Genomic DNA, 18,635 nt, shown 5'->3' with positions numbered 1-18,635 from the left:
CCGTTCCCATTAACAATTCCATTCCTGTTTTCATTCCTGTTCCCAACTTGTTCCTGCCTTGTGCTATTTGCAAAAATTTCGAAATCTTGCAAGTAGTACGAATTTATTCGATGTTTAATTTATCACTGACTCGCGCTACTTACATGCCTTGGGATTTCAGAGTCGAGCAAACAGTTTTTTAAAACTGGTCTAAATGACTTTCTGGAGATGATAGAGGGACTAGTTTACTCTACCATGACGAAGATACCTTTTTTTTAAATTTTGCTTTTACTTGGAACGACAAAAAGAATTAGAAACTCATGTTCCTTAACTGTTTTATCTGAAGCTATGCATAACGAAAATTTAAAAAATACATTTTGTAGATCTCGGTAATTTGGTCCCTCTAACATTTTTTTTATTTTCGTGGGCCATTGCATATGTATGTACTTACATACGAGTCAGTAACACAATTAGTGCCACTGCTCGAGCGATGTCGGTAATTCAGAACGTGTGACCCGAAATTACATGTAGTGCTTGATCCACTCAGAGCTGTAACTCAGTACATACACACATGCACGCATGGTATAACAGTGTTATCACGAAAATAAAAACAAAACAGCGTAGGTTTTTTAAAGAAATTGAACGAAATTTCAGCTTCGATGAAATTCGACAATCAATTGACTACAACTGATAGGATAAATAGTATAATTACCTGCCTGTCAATTGTTAACTTTTATTGAAAATATCCTGAACAAAACGAAGTATTCACAATAACAGAAAAGTTGACAAAACGACAACGCGATTTATTATTGACAGTTTGAAAAATAATAATCAAGAATGAAGCTGGAAGTGTACAACGACATTGTAAATACAATTCGAGATTATCGAGGATTACCAAAGGATTGTCGAGATGTATTGAAACAAAAATACAAAGAGTAAGATCATTTCTATTTAATACTAATATGATTATTTCACTATATTATTATACTATACTCGAATAAATATTTATTTGCTCTTTATCTTTATTTTTGTCATTCAGCATTCCAGCAAATACGCTATATGGGATATTATCCTTAGATATACAACACAAAATGAAAATTAATCATAACAAATTGTTTGGCAGTAACAAAAACTATTACGACATGTAAGCATTATATTGCATACTTTTTATATTGAAACATGTATGAGTTTTGTTATGTAATACTGTTTAAACAATAGTTACATGAAAGCTGTACGAAATGGAGAATCTGTTGGTATATTATTAAGACTGGCAAAGGATCTCAGTGTACCTCCTGCATTATTAGCTAAGAATATTCTTGAAAAACACTGTGAAATACATGATCATAGCGGTAATTTTTCTCTAATTTAGTAAACCACATAGATTATTGTAAATAAATTATTGTAAATAACAATACATTTTTAGTTTCTAGAAATGAAATTGGAAAATTATTCAGAGATACTACACTGATTCAAGATAAAGATCTTGCATACGAAGTGTATTTGGTAATAACAACACTATCCCAAACTTAGATTAATACAATTTATGTATTTTCAAATCACTGAATGTATACATACTTTCTCTTGCAGTGTGTTTTATACGATAACGTGTACGGACCCATAGCAGATGCGACTGGAGTGTAAGTTCTTCTTTCTTTGTGAGTGATTATTGCAAGATAATTCTATATTAGTTTGTATGGTGTTATTTATTTCACTTTCAATCTGTTAGGTCTGTTGGTCAGGAATACGAATTAAAACTGCAGAACTATTTGACAGAGCACAATCTTGCATTTCGTAATGAGGAATACTTAAGATCAAGAGGATATGACAAAACACCAGATTTCAAACTGGAAGTTCCAATAGCAGTGAATGGTTTTATAATAAATTGGATAGAGTCCAAGGCAAGATTTGGTAATTTAGAAATTCATCACAAGTACATAAAAGAGCAGTTTCTAAGCTACTGGAACAGATTCGGTCCAGGACTAGTAATTTACTGGTTTGGATTCATCGATATCCTAAGTGAATCTAGTGAAAAGAGGTTTATCATCATGGACCACTTTCCAGAGAACATAACGTACATGGACCCCACGTGTATAGAGCCAACATTGTAATTCAGTATTATGTGACATACGTATTATGTAATACAGTTTAATCTCGGTAACTCGGATCTCGAATTATAAATCTTCGGTTTATAATTGAACAAAGAAAATTATTATCTTCTAGAGACTTTCGAGTTACCGAGGTTCAACCGTACTTGTACAATAACGATTACTCTTGATAAATATAAAATAATATTTTCGTCATTACTGCTCCTGCCTTTTCAATGAAATTGCGAACAAATATGTTTTCGAAAAAAGAAGCGAAAGAAAATCAGATCACATTGAGAAAACAAAAGTGGTCCACCGCGCAAGCGAGCTAATACATTTATTTATATATCGAGCTGTATCTGGCCATAGGCGCCGCTGCTATCGCGATTACAAAGCCAGTATGGAGTATCTCATGCAGCTTTCGACTGCCTGCTAAATCGTGCAACAAGAAAGAAAGAAACGTCACGACTCTTTGTTTTCATTGATCTATTTGTCAATTAACCGCGACAGAAGTGTCACGTGAAACACGAGCCATGATAGCAGTTTCCAAACATGTCGTAGACAAAGTTTGAATCGATAAAACGTTCGATTAGATTTGCAGAAACATTGACCGATAACACCTGTCATTATTAAAAATAAATTGTCAGTGTTGACAATCAAAGTTACCACGCGAATCTCGTGTTCCCTGACAGTGTGCGGTCCGCAAAATCAAGGTAACGAAGTCATCGAACATCGTTGTTTTCTATCATCGTACATTTTTGACGTTTCGTTGTAAATAACGAAACTCGGTTTATACGAATAAACAAAATCTATACAAAATTTTTGCCTACGTTTGTTGGCACCGAATTTTATACTTTTTGTGCATTATTTTGTATGATAAAATATGATATTAGATGGTGTAACGTAAGAACTAGCACTGACATTAAGAAAAATATTCATTATACAAATGCGCGTTTAGACGTGTCGACTGAAATACCCTTGGACTATGGCAGTGGCAACTAGACAGTAGATCATTATTCAAATAAATGTTTTTCTTGACAATTGTATTCTCTGTGACTGCAAACGAAATGTAGAACATTTTTGTTAAAATATGTTTTCCCTTATTATAGATATTCGGTGTACCTTACAGCATTAGAAGTTGAACATGCATAAAATTCACAAGTCTAATAAAAGAAAGACCATGTGTGGAAGATTTCGAATATGAAATAGTGAACTTTGATGACCCTGAATTTGAACACCATGCATTGTTAACGTGACGCATAACCCTGACCCGTATCGCCCTTGCTCTAGATTTTGCTAGTTCAAGGACTCGTAGCACAGTGTTTTTCGGATCGATCGAATTGCGAGAAAGAAAAAAAATTCGGAAAATCCCGTGAACGCAGCCGCAATCAATTTTCCATTGATCGTTCGTTTGTTTCGGAAAGTTTGCGAAGATTTTATGATTGGATTAGTCTAAAGTTCACAAAGACAATTACATTGATAGAGTTGCGATTACATGGTTCAGTTGGCCCTTTGATCCGACCTTTTACACGTTGACGGTCTATAAATGTCGAATGCACTTGGCCGTTCTTCACGCAATATTTGCATACCGTGCACCACGAAATTATTCATTTATTTATTCTCTGTATTTCATGTAGGACTAGGCTGGTCACTGGAATGACAACTAACATGACATCACAGGAGCAGTTGATGAAAGGCACAGTGCAATCGCAACTTGCCAGAATAAAAAAAGAGGTAGGACTCTCACTTTTTTCTAAACTAGCTCAAAAACGTATTTATGCATCTTGTTTAATAGATGTAATTTCCTAAAGGTATACCTTGCATAATTTGCTTTAAAAATTTATAGACTGAATCTTGCTTTATTCTACATGCGAAAATCAAATGTATTTCACAATTTCTGCTGAAAACACTTTTGACGTCACAATGATTATAAGATAAGAATTGTAGAACAATTCTAATTGATCATCTAGTGTTAATAATAATATGGTTGCACATTGTACAGCCTACATTTTTTTAGGAAGAGGAAGAAGAGCTATGGATATCTGGAGAGGAACTATACACGGAAGGCAGCAGCGATGAGGAAGAGTGCACAACACAATCAACAATGCGTCGTAAAACGAACAGCAATCAATCGTCACATGTTTTCTCTACTGATGTTCATTCTGTTGAAACCAAAGCAAAAACCTGTTCTACCAGTGTCTCAAAGAGCAACAACATAGAAGGACAAACACAAAAAGTACCTAAAACACAAACCAAAACCCAAGCAACAGATACATCTACCGATTGGGATGAAATAGATGACACGAAAATTTCGTGGAAAACAAAAAGAGGTACTTTCGTATTACCTAGTTCTAGTAATAATGCCTAAGAAAAGGCAGATGTGTGCTGACAGACGTTAATATAATTCATCGCCGTTATTATTAGGTCGTGCCATAAATTCGTGACGGTTTCTATTCCAATATTTATATATCTGCGTTTACGACATGCCTAGAACATGTACAAAAAGAACACTCTTCTTCGTTATATGCATTTTTTACATATTTATTTCATTATAATCGTCGTAACGTAAATGTAGAACTGTATTAGAGTTTTCGTTAGTGGACAAAGAAAATATTCATACACCAGATATCGCTGGTAGTTATATTTTCCATTGCAACACTAAATTAAAAATTATATCAGATTATTCAGTGAGAATATAAGTTTTCTATTGAAGTATAGTGCAATGAAAATAATTTTTAACTTAGTGTTCATAATCAGATAAGTTTGATTTTTGACTAGATATAGATCGGTGTATGAATACTTCTCTTCTTCTACTGTGTGTTCTTGTAATGTCGACACTTATCAATTTTTTACCTAGAAATCAATTTTATACTATAAAAGATGATAATCAGGGAGTAAAATGTCGATGAAGTGTAATGGGTCCACTGAAATGTAGCAACTAAATGTCCAGAAGTTTTACCACACGTTAACGTTAGCGATAGAAACACTTATTGGATACTACAACATGATAATTTAATTGCTCTGTTGGCGTTTAGAATCGAAATTCTTTGACGGAATCAACGGATGCGCGAACTGAAATGACAGCACGAACTTAAGGGACGACCTAATCTGTACATTCTTACAAGGGAGTACATTCGTGCGAAAGCCACGACTTTCCTTGTCGTGTGAGAAATATTTCTCTTATGTACTTGTGTAAATCGTTAGTCAAAGAATAGTCCTTTCAATGTTCGATTCGATCTCGCTTCTGCACATCTCAGAATTTCCGCGGGAATTCAGATAGAGCATTTCCTTCGTAAGGTCGCGCGCGACATTCGGGAGCAGCGGAAGTTATTTTGTCTTCGTCCTGGCCGCTGCCTCGTGATTGGTTGTGCCATGATATACGTAGGAATAGTGGATCGCCGAAACGCAACGCTACGGAGGAAATGCTGTACAACGTTGTACATACAACGCCGTGAAACGTTGTGTACATGTTTCCATGTACGCAGGATATCTCAAGCGAGAGAATAAATGTGTCTGAGACATCCTGTGTATTGTTGTACGACTATGTATATGATTAGAACGGTGAATAATGTACGAAAGTACAGATATAGACGACACGATGGTCGCTTTGAAGGAGCTAAGGTCGTTAAAGGAATTAAGTGAATTAGACTCGAGATCCCTAGAGTCATGTCTCACCGAGGAATCGTATGATAGTGACAATGAGAATGATATCGATCATTCAGATAGACAAACAAACGCGACAGAGGAGTGCATAGAGAAAAAGATTTTAGAGATGAAAAATCTTGATAATCTTATGAAGAGAATGAATCTCCGAGTAAAGGTGAATATCCCTTCGTTATATGTTATTAGAACAACTTTTGAACATGTATAAATCATACCACAGAAAGCAAGAGAAGATACATTGATTTGTCAATGTGATAATCGAAAGAGGCTGAAAAACATTTTATCAGCCACCAGTCCATCTGAAAATGGTAAACTAGCTGAGAATACACAGCTGTTTCTTCAATTGTGTCCGACATATATAACACTTAGCGCAGGTATGACAATAAAAAATGATATGCAAATAAAACAAAGGGAACTGGTAATAATATATTTTTTCTGTCAGTTTGTGAAACTGTGAAAACATTATCATCAGCTGTTATAGATAGCATATGTTGTAAATGTATATATGTATATGTACATATACACATACATATATGTATATATATATATATGTTTAATACTCTATTTATTTACATAATTAAAAAGAAAGAAAAAACATTAAAGAATTGTATTTGAAATGTGAAAAACACGATTCAACCACTGCGACGACAGAATCACACACCAACAATGTATTAAACATATCGCTCGGAGCAAACGATTTTAAGCTGCAAGCATTTAGAAACCGAGATACCATGAACGTTAGCTCTCCTCATAATTCAGTAAGTATTAAATCATCTTCCTTGGAGCTTCTGAACTTTAAAATGTTACGATCAACGCGTTTTATTAGTCGAACCACCTCAATTTGGAATTGCTTAACAATGTCGAGAACGAAAAGTGGGAAACAATGAATACGATAAGCATCGCTGAGGAGGTAATCGTTGATGCATTAGATTTTGATATTAATCCGTATGTTATCGACGAGGACACAAAGAATGTACTCTTAGAACTGGACAAGAAACTTTCAGTGAGTGAATGGAATCTTTGGCAGACATGCTCGTAATGAAAATATGCTGTTTGAAATTTTTAAATTAACAGGTCTATTATAAGAATTTCTGCAATGATCGTGGGCAATTGGTGAGGTTACATGATAGCATATCTAAGACGAATACCGTGGTTTCCATGATAGACACTGTATCGATAATGAAAAGCTTGCAAGATGTTGATAAAGATTCTCTGGACAAAGTGATTAAAGAGGCCTGTATCATTTAATCCATCGTCAATTTTAAATGTCGCCGAAAAAGAGACAAAACATATGAGGCAGATGTACTTTTCTAAAAATTAATTATGTAATTCATCATATACATATGTAAACTCTCTTCGAAAGAGTATCGAATTTCTTCTAGTATTGTCAGGTCTTTTAACAAAATCAAATGCTAAAACAACAAATGAGATCATTGTTAAGGTAAACATCTCTGAAAATATTAACAATATATGTATATATATACATAAATATATATATATATTTATAATTATGTATGTATGTATATGTATATATATGAAATATTTTTCTAAGAAATAGCTTAATGGAATTTTTATGCATTATTTTGAATGTACAGAATACACAATGACATTTGGCTTCTAGTTTAAGCAGTGCCTACTCACTATCCTTATTGATTAAGGAAATTGTAAATTTCAAATGACTATAATTAAATATATATATTAATACATGTTTCGAATATTTAATACCTGCAAGAATATATTCAACTTATGCTTTTATATTGAACACAATGTGCACTGTCGACCCTGTACAACAATTTTCTATATTACGAATATTAAATTTTATCCTTTTTCCTATTTTTATCGGACACCGTGTACTTGTCGTAACTTTTGGTTGGATCGAATGGCTCCCATCTGCTGGCAGGAAATATGTGCTTGTTTCTTTCATACCAAGACCTAGGAAATAATTGATGAATTAGTAAAACAGAAGTACGTTAGTATGTCATATGTTTAATATTAAAAAAAAATTCAGTACCTGAGCAAAACTTTTCCAGCATGGGACTCTTCTGTTTCAACAGAAGCATCGTGCATGACACGAATATCATCGTGAACATCGAACGTGAAAAGTGGTCCACTTTTGCCTCGTGCCTAGAATATACATCAGCATGTAATTTCTATGTAATTTGTTGTTGGATAGTGAAATCATTTACCTATTCCATGCAACAATTACCTTTGTCACAATAAAATCATAAAATGTATAATGATGTGGCAGGATTAGATCTTCTTTCACGTACATTAATTGGTCAGCCATGACTGTTTTTAATTCACTGAATTCACGCCGCAAAACCTCCAAGCATCTTTGAAGAAGTTGGTAAATGGAATTACCTGCCAACAGCGCGAACTAGTAACAATTAGTATGAAATTATTTGAGAGACTAATATAATCTCATAAAAATTTGATAAACATATAGGCCCTTACCTTTCTTCATAATAACACTTCGCCTGTGTCCAGAACCATCCCAATAACTGAAAGTGATTTCAATCTCCTCCTCTTTTAATGCATTTTGCTTTCTTGCCCACTCTTGTCTCAATTCTTCCCTCAACCTATTTTCTTCTTCTTCTCTTTCTCTGTCAGGCAGAAAACTTGTGTCCACATCTGGATTTTTTTTAATCTTTTTTATCACTGGTTTATCATCATCGCTATCCATCTTTTTCTCTAATTTTACTTCTGGCTCTTCTTCACTGGATACTTCCACTTCATCCTCTTCTAAACTGAATGACAAAGCTTGTATTTGTTTCTTTTGTTTATTCTTTTCAGCTTGCTTTGCAGCAAGAGCACGTTCCTTCTCCTGTTCTTTTTCGCGTTCTTTTTGCGCAAGTTTCCTCTCTCTTTCTTTAACTATGTTCTCTTGTTTTGCTTTCATTTCATTCAATGTGACTAAACCTATCGTAGATGTTTTCAATTGCTGTTCAACAGCATTATAATGTGTTGCAAATTTATTCTCTATATTGTGAATCTTCAGGTCATCTTCTATCTTCTTTTTCCTTAATTCTATTTCTTGTTGAGCAATTTCTCTTTTCTTCATTAACTGCATTGCTCTGCCAGCTTCACTGGCTGCTCCTTTATAGTGTGCCATGTTTTGTTTTTATTTGAAAACTTTCAGAAAAAATTAATTCTTTCTATAGTAATTGGTCTCTGAAAAAAAGATTCTGTTAAAATGGAATTTATACAAATGCAATGTACAGTATTCGGTATATGCATACTGTATGTTGTACTGATTCACTTAAACATGTTAACCATTTTCGAAATTATGCTTCAAATTCAAACAATCGTAATACAAGATTAATCCAAAAAAGTATATTTGATGAAATTTGGTGAAAGGAAATTAATAGTACGTAAACCATCATGCTTATAAATACAGAAATACATATACATACACGTTCACACGAATGTCAACATAACCTGCGCCACCTCAAACATGGTTATGTAAAAAATTGGGATAGGACATTTACTTACTGAGTTTGATTTATTTATTATTAATATTATCCACTATACACAAAACGACTTAATAATGTAAAAACAACTCAATAATATCTCCAAGATTGAAATTACAATTTCAACTTTTCGCAGTGTTTTGCGCGACTATATTTCAGAATTAGTTGGCGTCAGTCCGTCCGAGGTGCATATCTGCCATCTGGTGTTAAAAAATAGTACAGCGAGAATTGTTATGTACCGTATGTATGACATTCTATGTGCATACATAGAATGTAGTATATATATACATTGTGCGTATGAGCATATGTATCAGCGCTGGTATTGTCAGGACGAGGATGTATACAAAAAGTACATCTGAAAATCCAGGTATAACTTTTATTGGGATGAATCATATCGTGTTAAATTGAAGAAACAATCGATTAAAAATGCCGGCGGTGATCGTGGGCCCACCTCAGCGCAGTGAGCAGATGTGGCAGGCGTTAAAAACTCATATTATTAGAGAAAGACAACGAAAGAAACAAGGTAACCTAATTCGCATATGAAATTCTGCCAAAGTCACTCTATTTACAAAACTGCATTGTTTTCAGCTTCGTAACAAATTCACACGAAAACCACTGCTTAAATTTTATATTTTAATCTTCTGCCGTTTTCGCCGACTAACTTCAAGATCACGTATACGTGTATAATATATAGTGTTCTCACAATTAATAGTCAGCATTTTTTTCTTCATAAAAACATTACAGCTGTTACATATATATATATGTATATAATACATATGCAGAACAAGAAGCAGACGCAGAGGAAGAACGATTAAGAAAAGAAAGGGAACGCCAGCAGAAACAAGATGTAATGACTTTAGGCGAAACTAGAGAACAAATATCCACTCTTGAGAACGAGCTCTCCCAATTGAAGGACGAAAAACATCAGTTGTTCTTACAATTGAAGAAAGTTTTGAACGAAGACGACAACAGAAGGAGGCAGTTAATTAAAGAAGCAAAGTCTGTATTTATTTCTTACGGAGAAGAATTTTCCTTGATGCATTATAATTGATCATTATTATTTTGCAGTGTCTGCTCTGAAGTATTAACAGCAGTGGGAGGATATCCTGGAGCAGGCCCTAGAGTGGTTCATCCGCAAGTGTTCCTTCCATTACCACAAAGCAGTAGTCCTCTTTATAAGGTTACTGTTGGCACACCAACGCATACTTTACTGCCTAGTGTAAGTTCATATTATTTGCATATTTTCTTAAGTAACACATTTCACATCATCATTTCTATAGGGACCATTAAAGAGAACGCACAGTCCATCACCACCACCAACAGCCTCTCCATATCATGCCGGCTATGGATATAAACCAGCACCTTCGATTCCAAGTTATAATCCTGCACCTTCCAGTAAGTACAATCTCATATTGAAATTCTACCTTTGCGCTAAAAGATATATATTTATAAAAATAAGAGAGACACAATATTAAACGTAGATATTTGTGCCTCTATAGAATCTGAGGAAGCTGCTAGGAGATCTGGCGATTCCCGAGCTGTTCTCTGGAACAGTGAGTGAATAATCCTTTAATTTCCATGCTTTTTTTTTTTTAAACCGTCAATAGAATCGTTTAAGTTTTCTCAGTGTTAACTTTCGTCTTTTCTCTTGTTTTGCAGAAAACAATCAGTATTCCGCCTCCAGTTTTTATTCGACACCTACTGGTCAAAGCGTTTATAGTTATTCGGCACCTACCACGCAACCGTCTCGGGAACCCGAACCCACCAAGTCCGTGTACCTTTCTGGAAATAGAGGAACTCTTTCAACACATCAAACGGGTACAACATGATCTTGTATCTTATTAAAATTGAGCCGCATAAGTTAACGAAGCATTGAAACATGTTTTGTTTTTCTAGCGTATGTAACAAGCTTGCATTCACTGGATCACAAAGGTGCCTACGCGGAGGATAAGTTTTATTTGCGGCCAAGTAGCCATGTTACCGTTCATGGTGGAGCTATTCCAATTCAACAGCCACCACAGGTATTTCTTGCAATCAAAGTATTACAGAATCTGAACAATATAGCATTCTCTTTTATACAGGGTGCGAAAACGGGAGGAATTACGTCTGGATATCCAGTGAGAGCACCACAACCGCCACCTGCTCCATATCCTCCACCGCCACCTGGAACTTATGTTAGTGCTTCTGGCGCTAACGTTCCAGGTCGATTGCTATACTCTCAACCTGGTGCGAGATATCTTCAGAGAGAAGTTTAGGGTATATTGTCATTTGCTTGTATCAAAATATCCCAACGCATCTGTATATTTGTCAGCACCATCTTTGTAAACAAATTTTTATTTATATATTTCTTTCTCGTGTTTGGTAACTTTATACAAATATGACTATTAAACGTTTGAACTGAGATTAACTACTTACGTTCTAAAATTAAAACAGAGAGGAAATATATTTATACGTAAAAACAAATTCAAAATAATTTCAGGATTCTCAGGTCTTATCAAGCGTGTAAACTAACACAATATTAATTAATACTACTTCTTACGTTAATAAACATACTCCATTATTTGATTGTAATTAATGCCTAGTTGTTTCTCTTTCTCTCCATGATTGTTGGTGAACAAGTGACTGTGAAGATCATAAATATCGTTCACTACCACGTGGCACACTGTACAATAAGGATCCAACATTCAGTTTACAGCAGACCAGCGTTCACGGAGTTCATGGCCATGTGTACCCTCTTGTCTCTGCCAACTATAGTGTTTCAAGTCAATCTTCAGGGACGAGAATGACTCCCACATATTCATCGATGTGTAATACTCGGAAACGGTTGATGGATTAGGATAAACGTTCTGAGCGTAATCCTGGTTATATTGTAACAGTTCTTAATGATAACACTGTTCGTCAGATATGCTCGCCTGGTTCATTCGTAAGTCATGATTAAACCATGAAAAATAGCTTCTTTTTCTCTTGCGAATCCTTTATCGATCAGTGACTGATTGATATTGATCGCCTCCTCATCAATCTGTAGTAATATTTCTAATGTCATGACACCCGTTTACTATAGAACACATGTCGCTATACAGCAAGCCTGGTTTGTGCATTAGCATCCAGAAAAAGACGATGATAGCGTCCAACCAATTATCGTCCAAATTATCCATTATAGACGGTTGTGTTTTGTCTACAATGCATTCGATAGGTAATGCAGGTGAATTCGGTATTGTCGATATATTTTAAATCGCACAGACAACACTTACCCGAATAACCATAATCCAGTTAATAAACTTGCATCAGGATTTCCAGCTAAGTTATGTTACCTGTCACTATCATTTAGAAATACGGTATGCAATATTTCGTTTCATATGGACCGTGCTAGTCTTCAAAACTATGTCGAATGGATTAAAATAATCCAAATTTTTGTCTATAATTATTATTGTCTATATTCTATCAATTTCCTTCTTAATTCTGGAGTCGCAGATTTGTACCCAAAATTGTCTGGGACTTTCCAACTGTAAATTGAAGCTGTTGGTTGAAATGTTTCATTTTATTAGTTGAAAATGAAATTTATGTTGTGATTTTTCTTTTTTATATCTACCATGTACATGTTGCAGTGCTATAAGAAGACGAGACAATCGTAAAACCTGGTAATAGTGATCCCAAATGGTTTTCGATATTGCTGGTGTAAGTGAAGTACTGTATTTATTTTAAACACACACTTTGTCTTTTCAATGGCAATCTCCTGGTTCAAAATTGTCATTTCCAGTGGCATAATACACTGTCTCATTCTGACAGTTTTGTAAAAAACTGCAATTTTCCATGTGACATTATTATTGCCATGTTATCTCTACCAACTCCTCCTTTAGAAATTGTATGTATAACAACCCCCTTTTCTCCTTTTCAACATATTCAGCTACATAATTTGTTCCACTTTCCAAACCTTACATTGTTGCGTTCAATTCTGCATTCAAGAAAGACATGTTCTTTGGTAATTGTCTTCGACTAGACAGTCTCTGCAACACATCTCTAGTGAACGATCCTTTTCCATTGGATGTGTCCAGTACATCCATTTTCTGCTGATTTATAAAATCACTTCTGAAACTAATTCCTGAAATCATTTCTGCATGTAACTAGTGTTCATGATAAATTCCGCATTCTTTCAAAAATGCAGATCAATAATATGCTCTCGCGATTTCACTTTAATAAGTATTATAAATATGTACCTGACATACCAGAGATGAGTACATAGATCTAGTCAGTATTACTTATCGAAATGCGTACTGATGCGTATTCAGATATGATATATACTATATTCATTTATGTATTACATAATTCAATAATCGAAACAACCGAAACTGTCAGTCGATTCCGGAAAAAAAGTGGCGCGAAATTTGTATCTTCTAATCGTTACAATTAAATAAAATCTGATGAAACGATAAACGATTTTTGAAATTTTTGTACATTTATTACATTTATTACTAAACTTGGAAAGATATTTTATGATATTGGTCAAATTTTATTGCACATTACTTATGCCAAAAATGGTTAAATTTAGTTTTTTAATCGAGATTTTAAGTTCATCAGCAATAGTTGTACAAAAATCGAATTTTTGAAGATTGTAAATGGGGCTCTCCTTCTAAATGATACGCTACTGTAACACAATAGCGGTACTTTCTCGATTTATGCTGGACCTGGAAAACGAGAAATTCAACAGGTATTCTAGGCGCGCGATTGTTGCCTGTGTCATATATTCGAGACCCTTGTATTATTTGTATATATTTTTGCCCCTTTTTTTTTGTCATCTATATATTTGTTTTCATTTAATGTAGCGTAACTTACACATAAGATGAAGAACGCAGGTAGTAATTTAGAAAACGCGTACAAAATAAAAAATTCGTCTTTACATAAACAGTCTTCATGTGAAGAAAAGGATGAAATGAATACGTATGTATAGTCGCACTGTTATGCACTTGTAAATTTGAAATATGCAACTACGATACCAATGAAATAATTTTAAATATACTTTTCATAGTAATTGGTGGCTATTTTTTGGACTTATTGTAATACTCACAGCAGGAACAAGATTTTATAAAGTAACGGAACCGCAGCATGTTTGGTAAGTACACCAAATACTTCTTTGCAGTTCACATTTATATGTATATATTTATGTTAATTTTTAGCTGGGATGAAACTCATTTTGGTAAAATGGGAAGTTGGTATATAAACAGAACATTCTTCTTTGATGTTCACCCACCCCTTGGAAAGGTAATTATTGCATCAATATAATTTTTGTGTACATGGTAAGAGATTCTACATTATTAGTTTCCAGATGTTAATAGGATTATCTGGGTACTTAACCGGATATGATGGAACATTTGCTTTTGAGAAGCCAGGAGATAAATATGAGAATGTTAAATATGTTGGTATGAGACTTGTAAGTATGATTGAAGAGTAATCAAATTGCAGCATTATGTTGACTTATAAGTATGAATTATAATTACAAAGTAACTGATTTACGTTATATTCAACTACAACTAAATTAGATATGTTATATGTTTCAGTTTTGTACTTTTCTAGGTGCAACTATAGTGCCTCTGTCGTACTTAATTGTATGGGATTTGACAAAGTCTATTCAGGCGGCTGCATTTTCTGCATTATTTGTTCTCTTTGGTATGCATACTTTTAGTATTTCCAATAATTAAATAGTAAATGATTTTAAATAATCAATATATTGCAGATATTGGCTTATTGACATTAAACCAATATATACTTTTGGATCCTATACTATTATGTTTCGTGATGTGTGCAACATGGGGCATGGCTCGTATGGGATCCCTACGTAATGAACCATTCACATGGAAATGGTGGGGATGGCTAACTTTCACAGGAATTTCGCTTGCATGCACGATTAGCGTAAAATTTGTTGGTCTGTTTGTTGTCCTTCTAGTTGGGCTTTACACAGCTTTTGAATTATGGAGAGAATTAGGAGATCTTACAAAACCTATTGTAAGTTCCTCTCTCTCTGTATCTTTAATCGCTTTAGATTGATGTGCGTACATTTACATCCGTATTTACACTTTATAGACTTATGTTGGCAAGCATTTGTTGGCACGATGCATTTGTCTCGTTCTGCTGCCTATAGTATTATATATGTTATTCTTTTACATTCATCTTTCTGTTTTAAATAAAAGGTAAAACAATTATTTTAAATATATGTTTGCTATTTATAAAAGTAATAAAATCTGAACGGTTTCAGTGGAAGTGGAGATGGGTTCTACAGCTCTGAATTTCAGTCCCTGTTAGAAGGAAATTCTTTATATAATGCAACAATGCCAAGGCAATTAGCTTATGGTGCAACTATCACTTTGAAGAATCACCGTACAGGAGGAGGATATTTACACTCTCATTGGCACCTTTATCCAGAGGGTGTTGGAGCTAGACAACAACAAGTACTAATCTCATTTTTATACACTTCGGCATCACGCTTTCGAAGAATATTAACGTCTAAAATTGATTCAGATCACTACATATTCGCACAAAGATGACAATAATCTGTGGTTAGTAAAACGACTAGATACTGATGATATTCCAGACGAACCGATACTCGTTAAACACGGTGATCTCATACGATTAGAGCACGTTATCACACATCGTAATTTACATTCTCACAAAGAATACGCACCGCTGTCAAAGAAACATTATCAAGTTACAGGATATGGCGAGGCGAGTTGATCTTATTGCAATATATTAGATAACAGAATTTAATGATGGTTTTATCTTTTAGAATGGCACTGGAGACGCTAACGATGTATGGAAAGTATTAATAATGAATGGTAGAGATGGCGACGCGATTGAAACGGTAACGAGCAAATTGAAGTTTGTACACTATCTACACCACTGTGTTTTAACATGCAGCGGAAAGACGTTGCCGAAATGGTCAGTTGAATTTTGGAAAAGAAGAATATCCATTGTTCGAAAGATATAATCTTTGTGTGTGATGTCACAGGGCATACAGTCAGCAGGAGGTCTCCTGCAATCCAAATATGAGAGATAAGAATGCACGGTGGAACATCGAAGATAACAACTATGCAAAATGTAGGCATTCGTATATTAATTAGTGATAAAGTACTATTTGTTTAATCTGTTACTTTTACACAGTGCCGAATGTTAGTTTCCAAGTTTACGCACCAGGATTTTTAAATAGATTCTTCGAATCGCATGCGGTGATGCTACAAGGAAACTCAGACTTGAAAGTGAAAGAGGGAGAAGTATCGTCGCGGCCGTGGCAATGGCCCATTAATTACAGAGTAAGTCTCATATTTTCTCACGTAATAAGAATATCGAAGTTTATTTTACTTAATAATCTTTCCAGGGTCAATTCTTCTCGGGAAACAATCTAAGGATATATTTACTAGGAAATCCAGTCATATGGTGGGGCAATATAATATTTTTAATACTTTTCGTCGTTCTGTATATTCATGCTTGTGTACGAGAGAAACGTGGTTGCACAGATCAACCTGCTATACTCATACAGCGAAACAAAATCTTATGCGCCGGGAAATGGTTGTTTCTCGGCTGGGTATTGCATTATGCACCATTTTGGGCCATGAACAGAGTTTTATATTTTCATCATTACTTCCCTGCTTTATTATATAGCTCGATGCTGACTGGGACAACTCTGAACTATATAATAGAAACTTTAAATATTCTGTTTCCAAACAGCATTGGCCGCATGATTTATCATACGATATTAGTTTTCGTTATTTCGAGTACCGTGTATAGGTAAGTATTATGCTCCGAAGAAATACATGCCGTTATAAATAGAATAACAGAAAGATTAAATGCATTGTTATTTCAGTTTCTACTTGTTTTCACCGTTAGCGTATGGTATGGTTGGTCTATCTGCACAAGACCCTGAAAGTCCAATGCATTCCTTAAGATGGATGGATACCTGGGAATTTTAACGGAGTTAGAAACAATTAGCAACAGTTTTATAAATTAAGTTACTCGTGTATCGCGTTAACAATTGGGTAATTATTTCGACTCTTTTAACTCCTTGCCGTACTATTTTCTTTACAATTACAATAATTAGAATCTTTTTGGTCGCAATAATTTTTCGGACGAAAAAGAAACTTTATATTTATTGCGTGTTTACACCTACTTGAATGTTTAAACATTGGTGATAAGAGAATAGAATTTGATCCTAACAAGGCAAATTTTTGAAAATATATATTTTTATAGCATTTTTTTACGCTGGATTTAAATCCGTAAAAATTAATTTTGTAAACAAAATTTTGGCATAACAAACTTTTTTTTTAAAGATTATCATAGTGTGAAATTCATATCCTTATTTCTTCAGTATAGAGTACATATACTGAAAAAATATTTCAGCTTGAAAACTTTATTTTTGTGAAAATTATTACATTTTTTGTGTTGATGTGTTACATAAAATACACCTGTTGAGTACGTTGGACCATCTTCTTCCTCTAAAGTTTGTTTTCTTGATAATTGTGCTATTCAAAAAATTTCCTATCATGTTTATAACGTTCTAAAGTTTGATTTGTATGTACATATATATACATATACATATATCGCAAATATCAAGTTTGTCTCGATATTGTAACAACGTACTAAATTTTGGTTTTATTGAAACTTTTACAATTATGTTAAATATAAGTAATTTATTATGGTTTCTTTACGATGTAAGAAATTGAAGATCGATTAAGGAATTGTGTGAATGTGGAAAACATATTAAGTGAACGCGTATAGCATTCGAGAACGTACTTTATTTTCCTGTGTCAGGAAACGCCGGTCCAAAATTTGTTTCCTGCGAATTGTCGAAGAATTTTATAATGCGTTTCCTACATATTCGAAAACTGATTTATAAAAACACGTGATTAAAAGACCGCAGAAATGAATGTATATAACGTTTCACTTTACTTATTTAAAGAAAAAAAATACAATCCCAGGAAAGTTGGTCCATAAATATTATTGATAATCAGTGTTTACTGATAATGCAGTGAAAGTAAACGTTGAAATTGCCTGCCCGGAGATATCCTTCTGTTCGTCGCCGTCGGATACAGATCAGCTGTGCAGTTCATCATACATTGTACGAGGTCAATGCACTATCCTCCTGCATACATTTCCGTGCATGAAGTGGATTTACAACTAAATGGGTGAGTTTCTAATTGATAATATTCTTCATATTTCTCTAACAAATATATTCCTTACGTCCTTTAACACGATTATTATTTATTAAATTAGCTTTGCGAATCATTCGTCGAACTGTGTTCGGACATGGAATTATTTAAATTAAAATATCATTTACGTACTTTGTTAATTTTCATTGTACATCTTGCTTAAAAATTTCATATGTTACACACGAGGTGTCATGCACATTAGAAAATTAAAACGGCCGTCACGGTTAAATTACTTATTATTTCGGGTC

At 34.2% G+C, this 18,635-nt stretch overlaps 6 protein-coding genes and 1 long non-coding RNA gene across 14 annotated transcripts; 5 read left to right on the top strand and 2 right to left on the bottom strand.

Annotated features, from left to right (window-relative positions):
• Positions 1-40: 40 nt before the first annotated feature.
• LOC117224924 (CDAN1-interacting nuclease 1) lies at positions 41-2,282 on the top strand. Its single transcript, XM_033478147.2, has 6 exons — positions 41-914; positions 1,019-1,123; positions 1,198-1,328; positions 1,403-1,482; positions 1,567-1,616; positions 1,706-2,282. The coding sequence occupies exons 1-6, from the start codon at positions 817-819 to the stop codon at positions 2,085-2,087; spliced, it is 846 nt and encodes a 281-aa protein (XP_033334038.1). The 5' UTR covers positions 41-816; the 3' UTR covers positions 2,088-2,282.
• A 154-nt stretch (positions 2,283-2,436) lies between these two features.
• Positions 2,437-4,650, top strand: LOC117224925 (uncharacterized). The gene is made up of 3 exons (XM_033478148.2): positions 2,437-2,776; positions 3,701-3,797; positions 4,081-4,650. Exons 2-3 carry the CDS (start codon positions 3,720-3,722, stop codon positions 4,429-4,431), a joined length of 429 nt encoding a protein of 142 aa, XP_033334039.1. The 5' UTR covers positions 2,437-2,776; positions 3,701-3,719; the 3' UTR covers positions 4,432-4,650.
• Positions 4,651-5,631: 981 nt separating this feature from the next.
• On the top strand, positions 5,632-7,430 carry LOC117224922 (uncharacterized). Its single transcript, XM_033478146.2, has 5 exons — positions 5,632-5,883; positions 5,947-6,100; positions 6,312-6,484; positions 6,553-6,729; positions 6,801-7,430. Exons 1-5 carry the CDS (start codon positions 5,632-5,634, stop codon positions 6,972-6,974), a joined length of 930 nt encoding a protein of 309 aa, XP_033334037.2. The 3' UTR covers positions 6,975-7,430.
• On the bottom strand, positions 7,407-9,377 carry LOC117224920 (protein FAM50 homolog). 2 transcript variants are annotated; one of them, XM_033478143.2, is made up of 5 exons: positions 9,219-9,377; positions 8,181-8,897; positions 7,933-8,087; positions 7,738-7,850; positions 7,407-7,658 (listed from the first exon to the last, which is right to left on the bottom strand). In XM_033478143.2, the coding sequence occupies exons 2-5, from the start codon at positions 8,836-8,838 to the stop codon at positions 7,538-7,540; spliced, it is 1,047 nt and encodes a 348-aa protein (XP_033334034.1). In that variant the 5' UTR covers positions 8,839-8,897; positions 9,219-9,377; the 3' UTR covers positions 7,407-7,537. The 2 variants fall into 2 exon arrangements, with proteins under 2 accessions (XP_033334034.1, XP_033334035.1); XM_033478144.2 differs by having other exon boundaries at positions 9,140-9,374.
• A 104-nt stretch (positions 9,378-9,481) lies between these two features.
• On the top strand, positions 9,482-11,767 carry LOC117224919 (uncharacterized). 3 transcript variants are annotated; one of them, XM_033478142.2, is made up of 9 exons: positions 9,553-9,719; positions 9,785-9,907; positions 9,979-10,195; positions 10,265-10,415; positions 10,477-10,591; positions 10,696-10,749; positions 10,856-11,014; positions 11,093-11,217; positions 11,278-11,767. In XM_033478142.2, the coding sequence occupies exons 3-9, from the start codon at positions 10,047-10,049 to the stop codon at positions 11,449-11,451; spliced, it is 927 nt and encodes a 308-aa protein (XP_033334033.2). In that variant the 5' UTR covers positions 9,553-9,719; positions 9,785-9,907; positions 9,979-10,046; the 3' UTR covers positions 11,452-11,767. The 3 variants fall into 3 exon arrangements, with proteins under 3 accessions (XP_033334031.2, XP_033334032.2, XP_033334033.2); XM_033478140.2 differs by lacking the exon at positions 9,785-9,907 and having other exon boundaries at positions 9,482-9,719; XM_033478141.2 differs by lacking the exons at positions 9,785-9,907; positions 10,696-10,749 and having other exon boundaries at positions 9,482-9,719.
• On the bottom strand, positions 10,183-13,538 carry LOC143260457 (uncharacterized). Of its 2 annotated transcripts, none has more exons than XR_013034669.1 (5): positions 13,411-13,538; positions 13,133-13,295; positions 12,786-13,047; positions 12,448-12,699; positions 10,183-12,371 (listed from the first exon to the last, which is right to left on the bottom strand). It is a non-coding gene; the product is annotated as an uncharacterized LOC143260457 (long non-coding RNA). The 2 variants fall into 2 exon arrangements; XR_013034668.1 differs by having other exon boundaries at positions 12,786-12,994.
• A 342-nt stretch (positions 13,539-13,880) lies between these two features.
• On the top strand, positions 13,881-18,105 carry twisted (Protein O-mannosyl-transferase 2). Of its 4 annotated transcripts, XM_076525893.1 has the most exons (14): positions 13,881-14,131; positions 14,220-14,303; positions 14,368-14,452; positions 14,517-14,621; positions 14,749-14,857; positions 14,925-15,193; positions 15,272-15,378; positions 15,444-15,636; positions 15,707-15,910; positions 15,972-16,123; positions 16,194-16,282; positions 16,346-16,494; positions 16,560-16,969; positions 17,046-18,105. In XM_076525893.1, the coding sequence occupies exons 1-14, from the start codon at positions 14,034-14,036 to the stop codon at positions 17,149-17,151; spliced, it is 2,160 nt and encodes a 719-aa protein (XP_076382008.1). In that variant the 5' UTR covers positions 13,881-14,033; the 3' UTR covers positions 17,152-18,105. The 4 variants fall into 4 exon arrangements, with proteins under 4 accessions (XP_076382008.1, XP_033334029.2, XP_076382009.1 ...); XM_033478138.2 differs by lacking the exon at positions 15,272-15,378 and having other exon boundaries at positions 14,925-15,051; XM_076525894.1 differs by lacking the exon at positions 15,707-15,910.
• The last annotated feature ends 530 nt before the right edge of the window (positions 18,106-18,635 follow it).

The sequence above is a fragment of the Megalopta genalis genome, chromosome 13, assembly GCF_051020955.1.
Source record: "Megalopta genalis isolate 19385.01 chromosome 13, iyMegGena1_principal, whole genome shotgun sequence".
Taxonomy (NCBI): domain Eukaryota; kingdom Metazoa; phylum Arthropoda; class Insecta; order Hymenoptera; family Halictidae; genus Megalopta; species Megalopta genalis.
The sequence above is the reverse complement of the archived record's forward strand: the minus strand, read 5'-3'. Positions and strand labels throughout refer to the sequence as shown.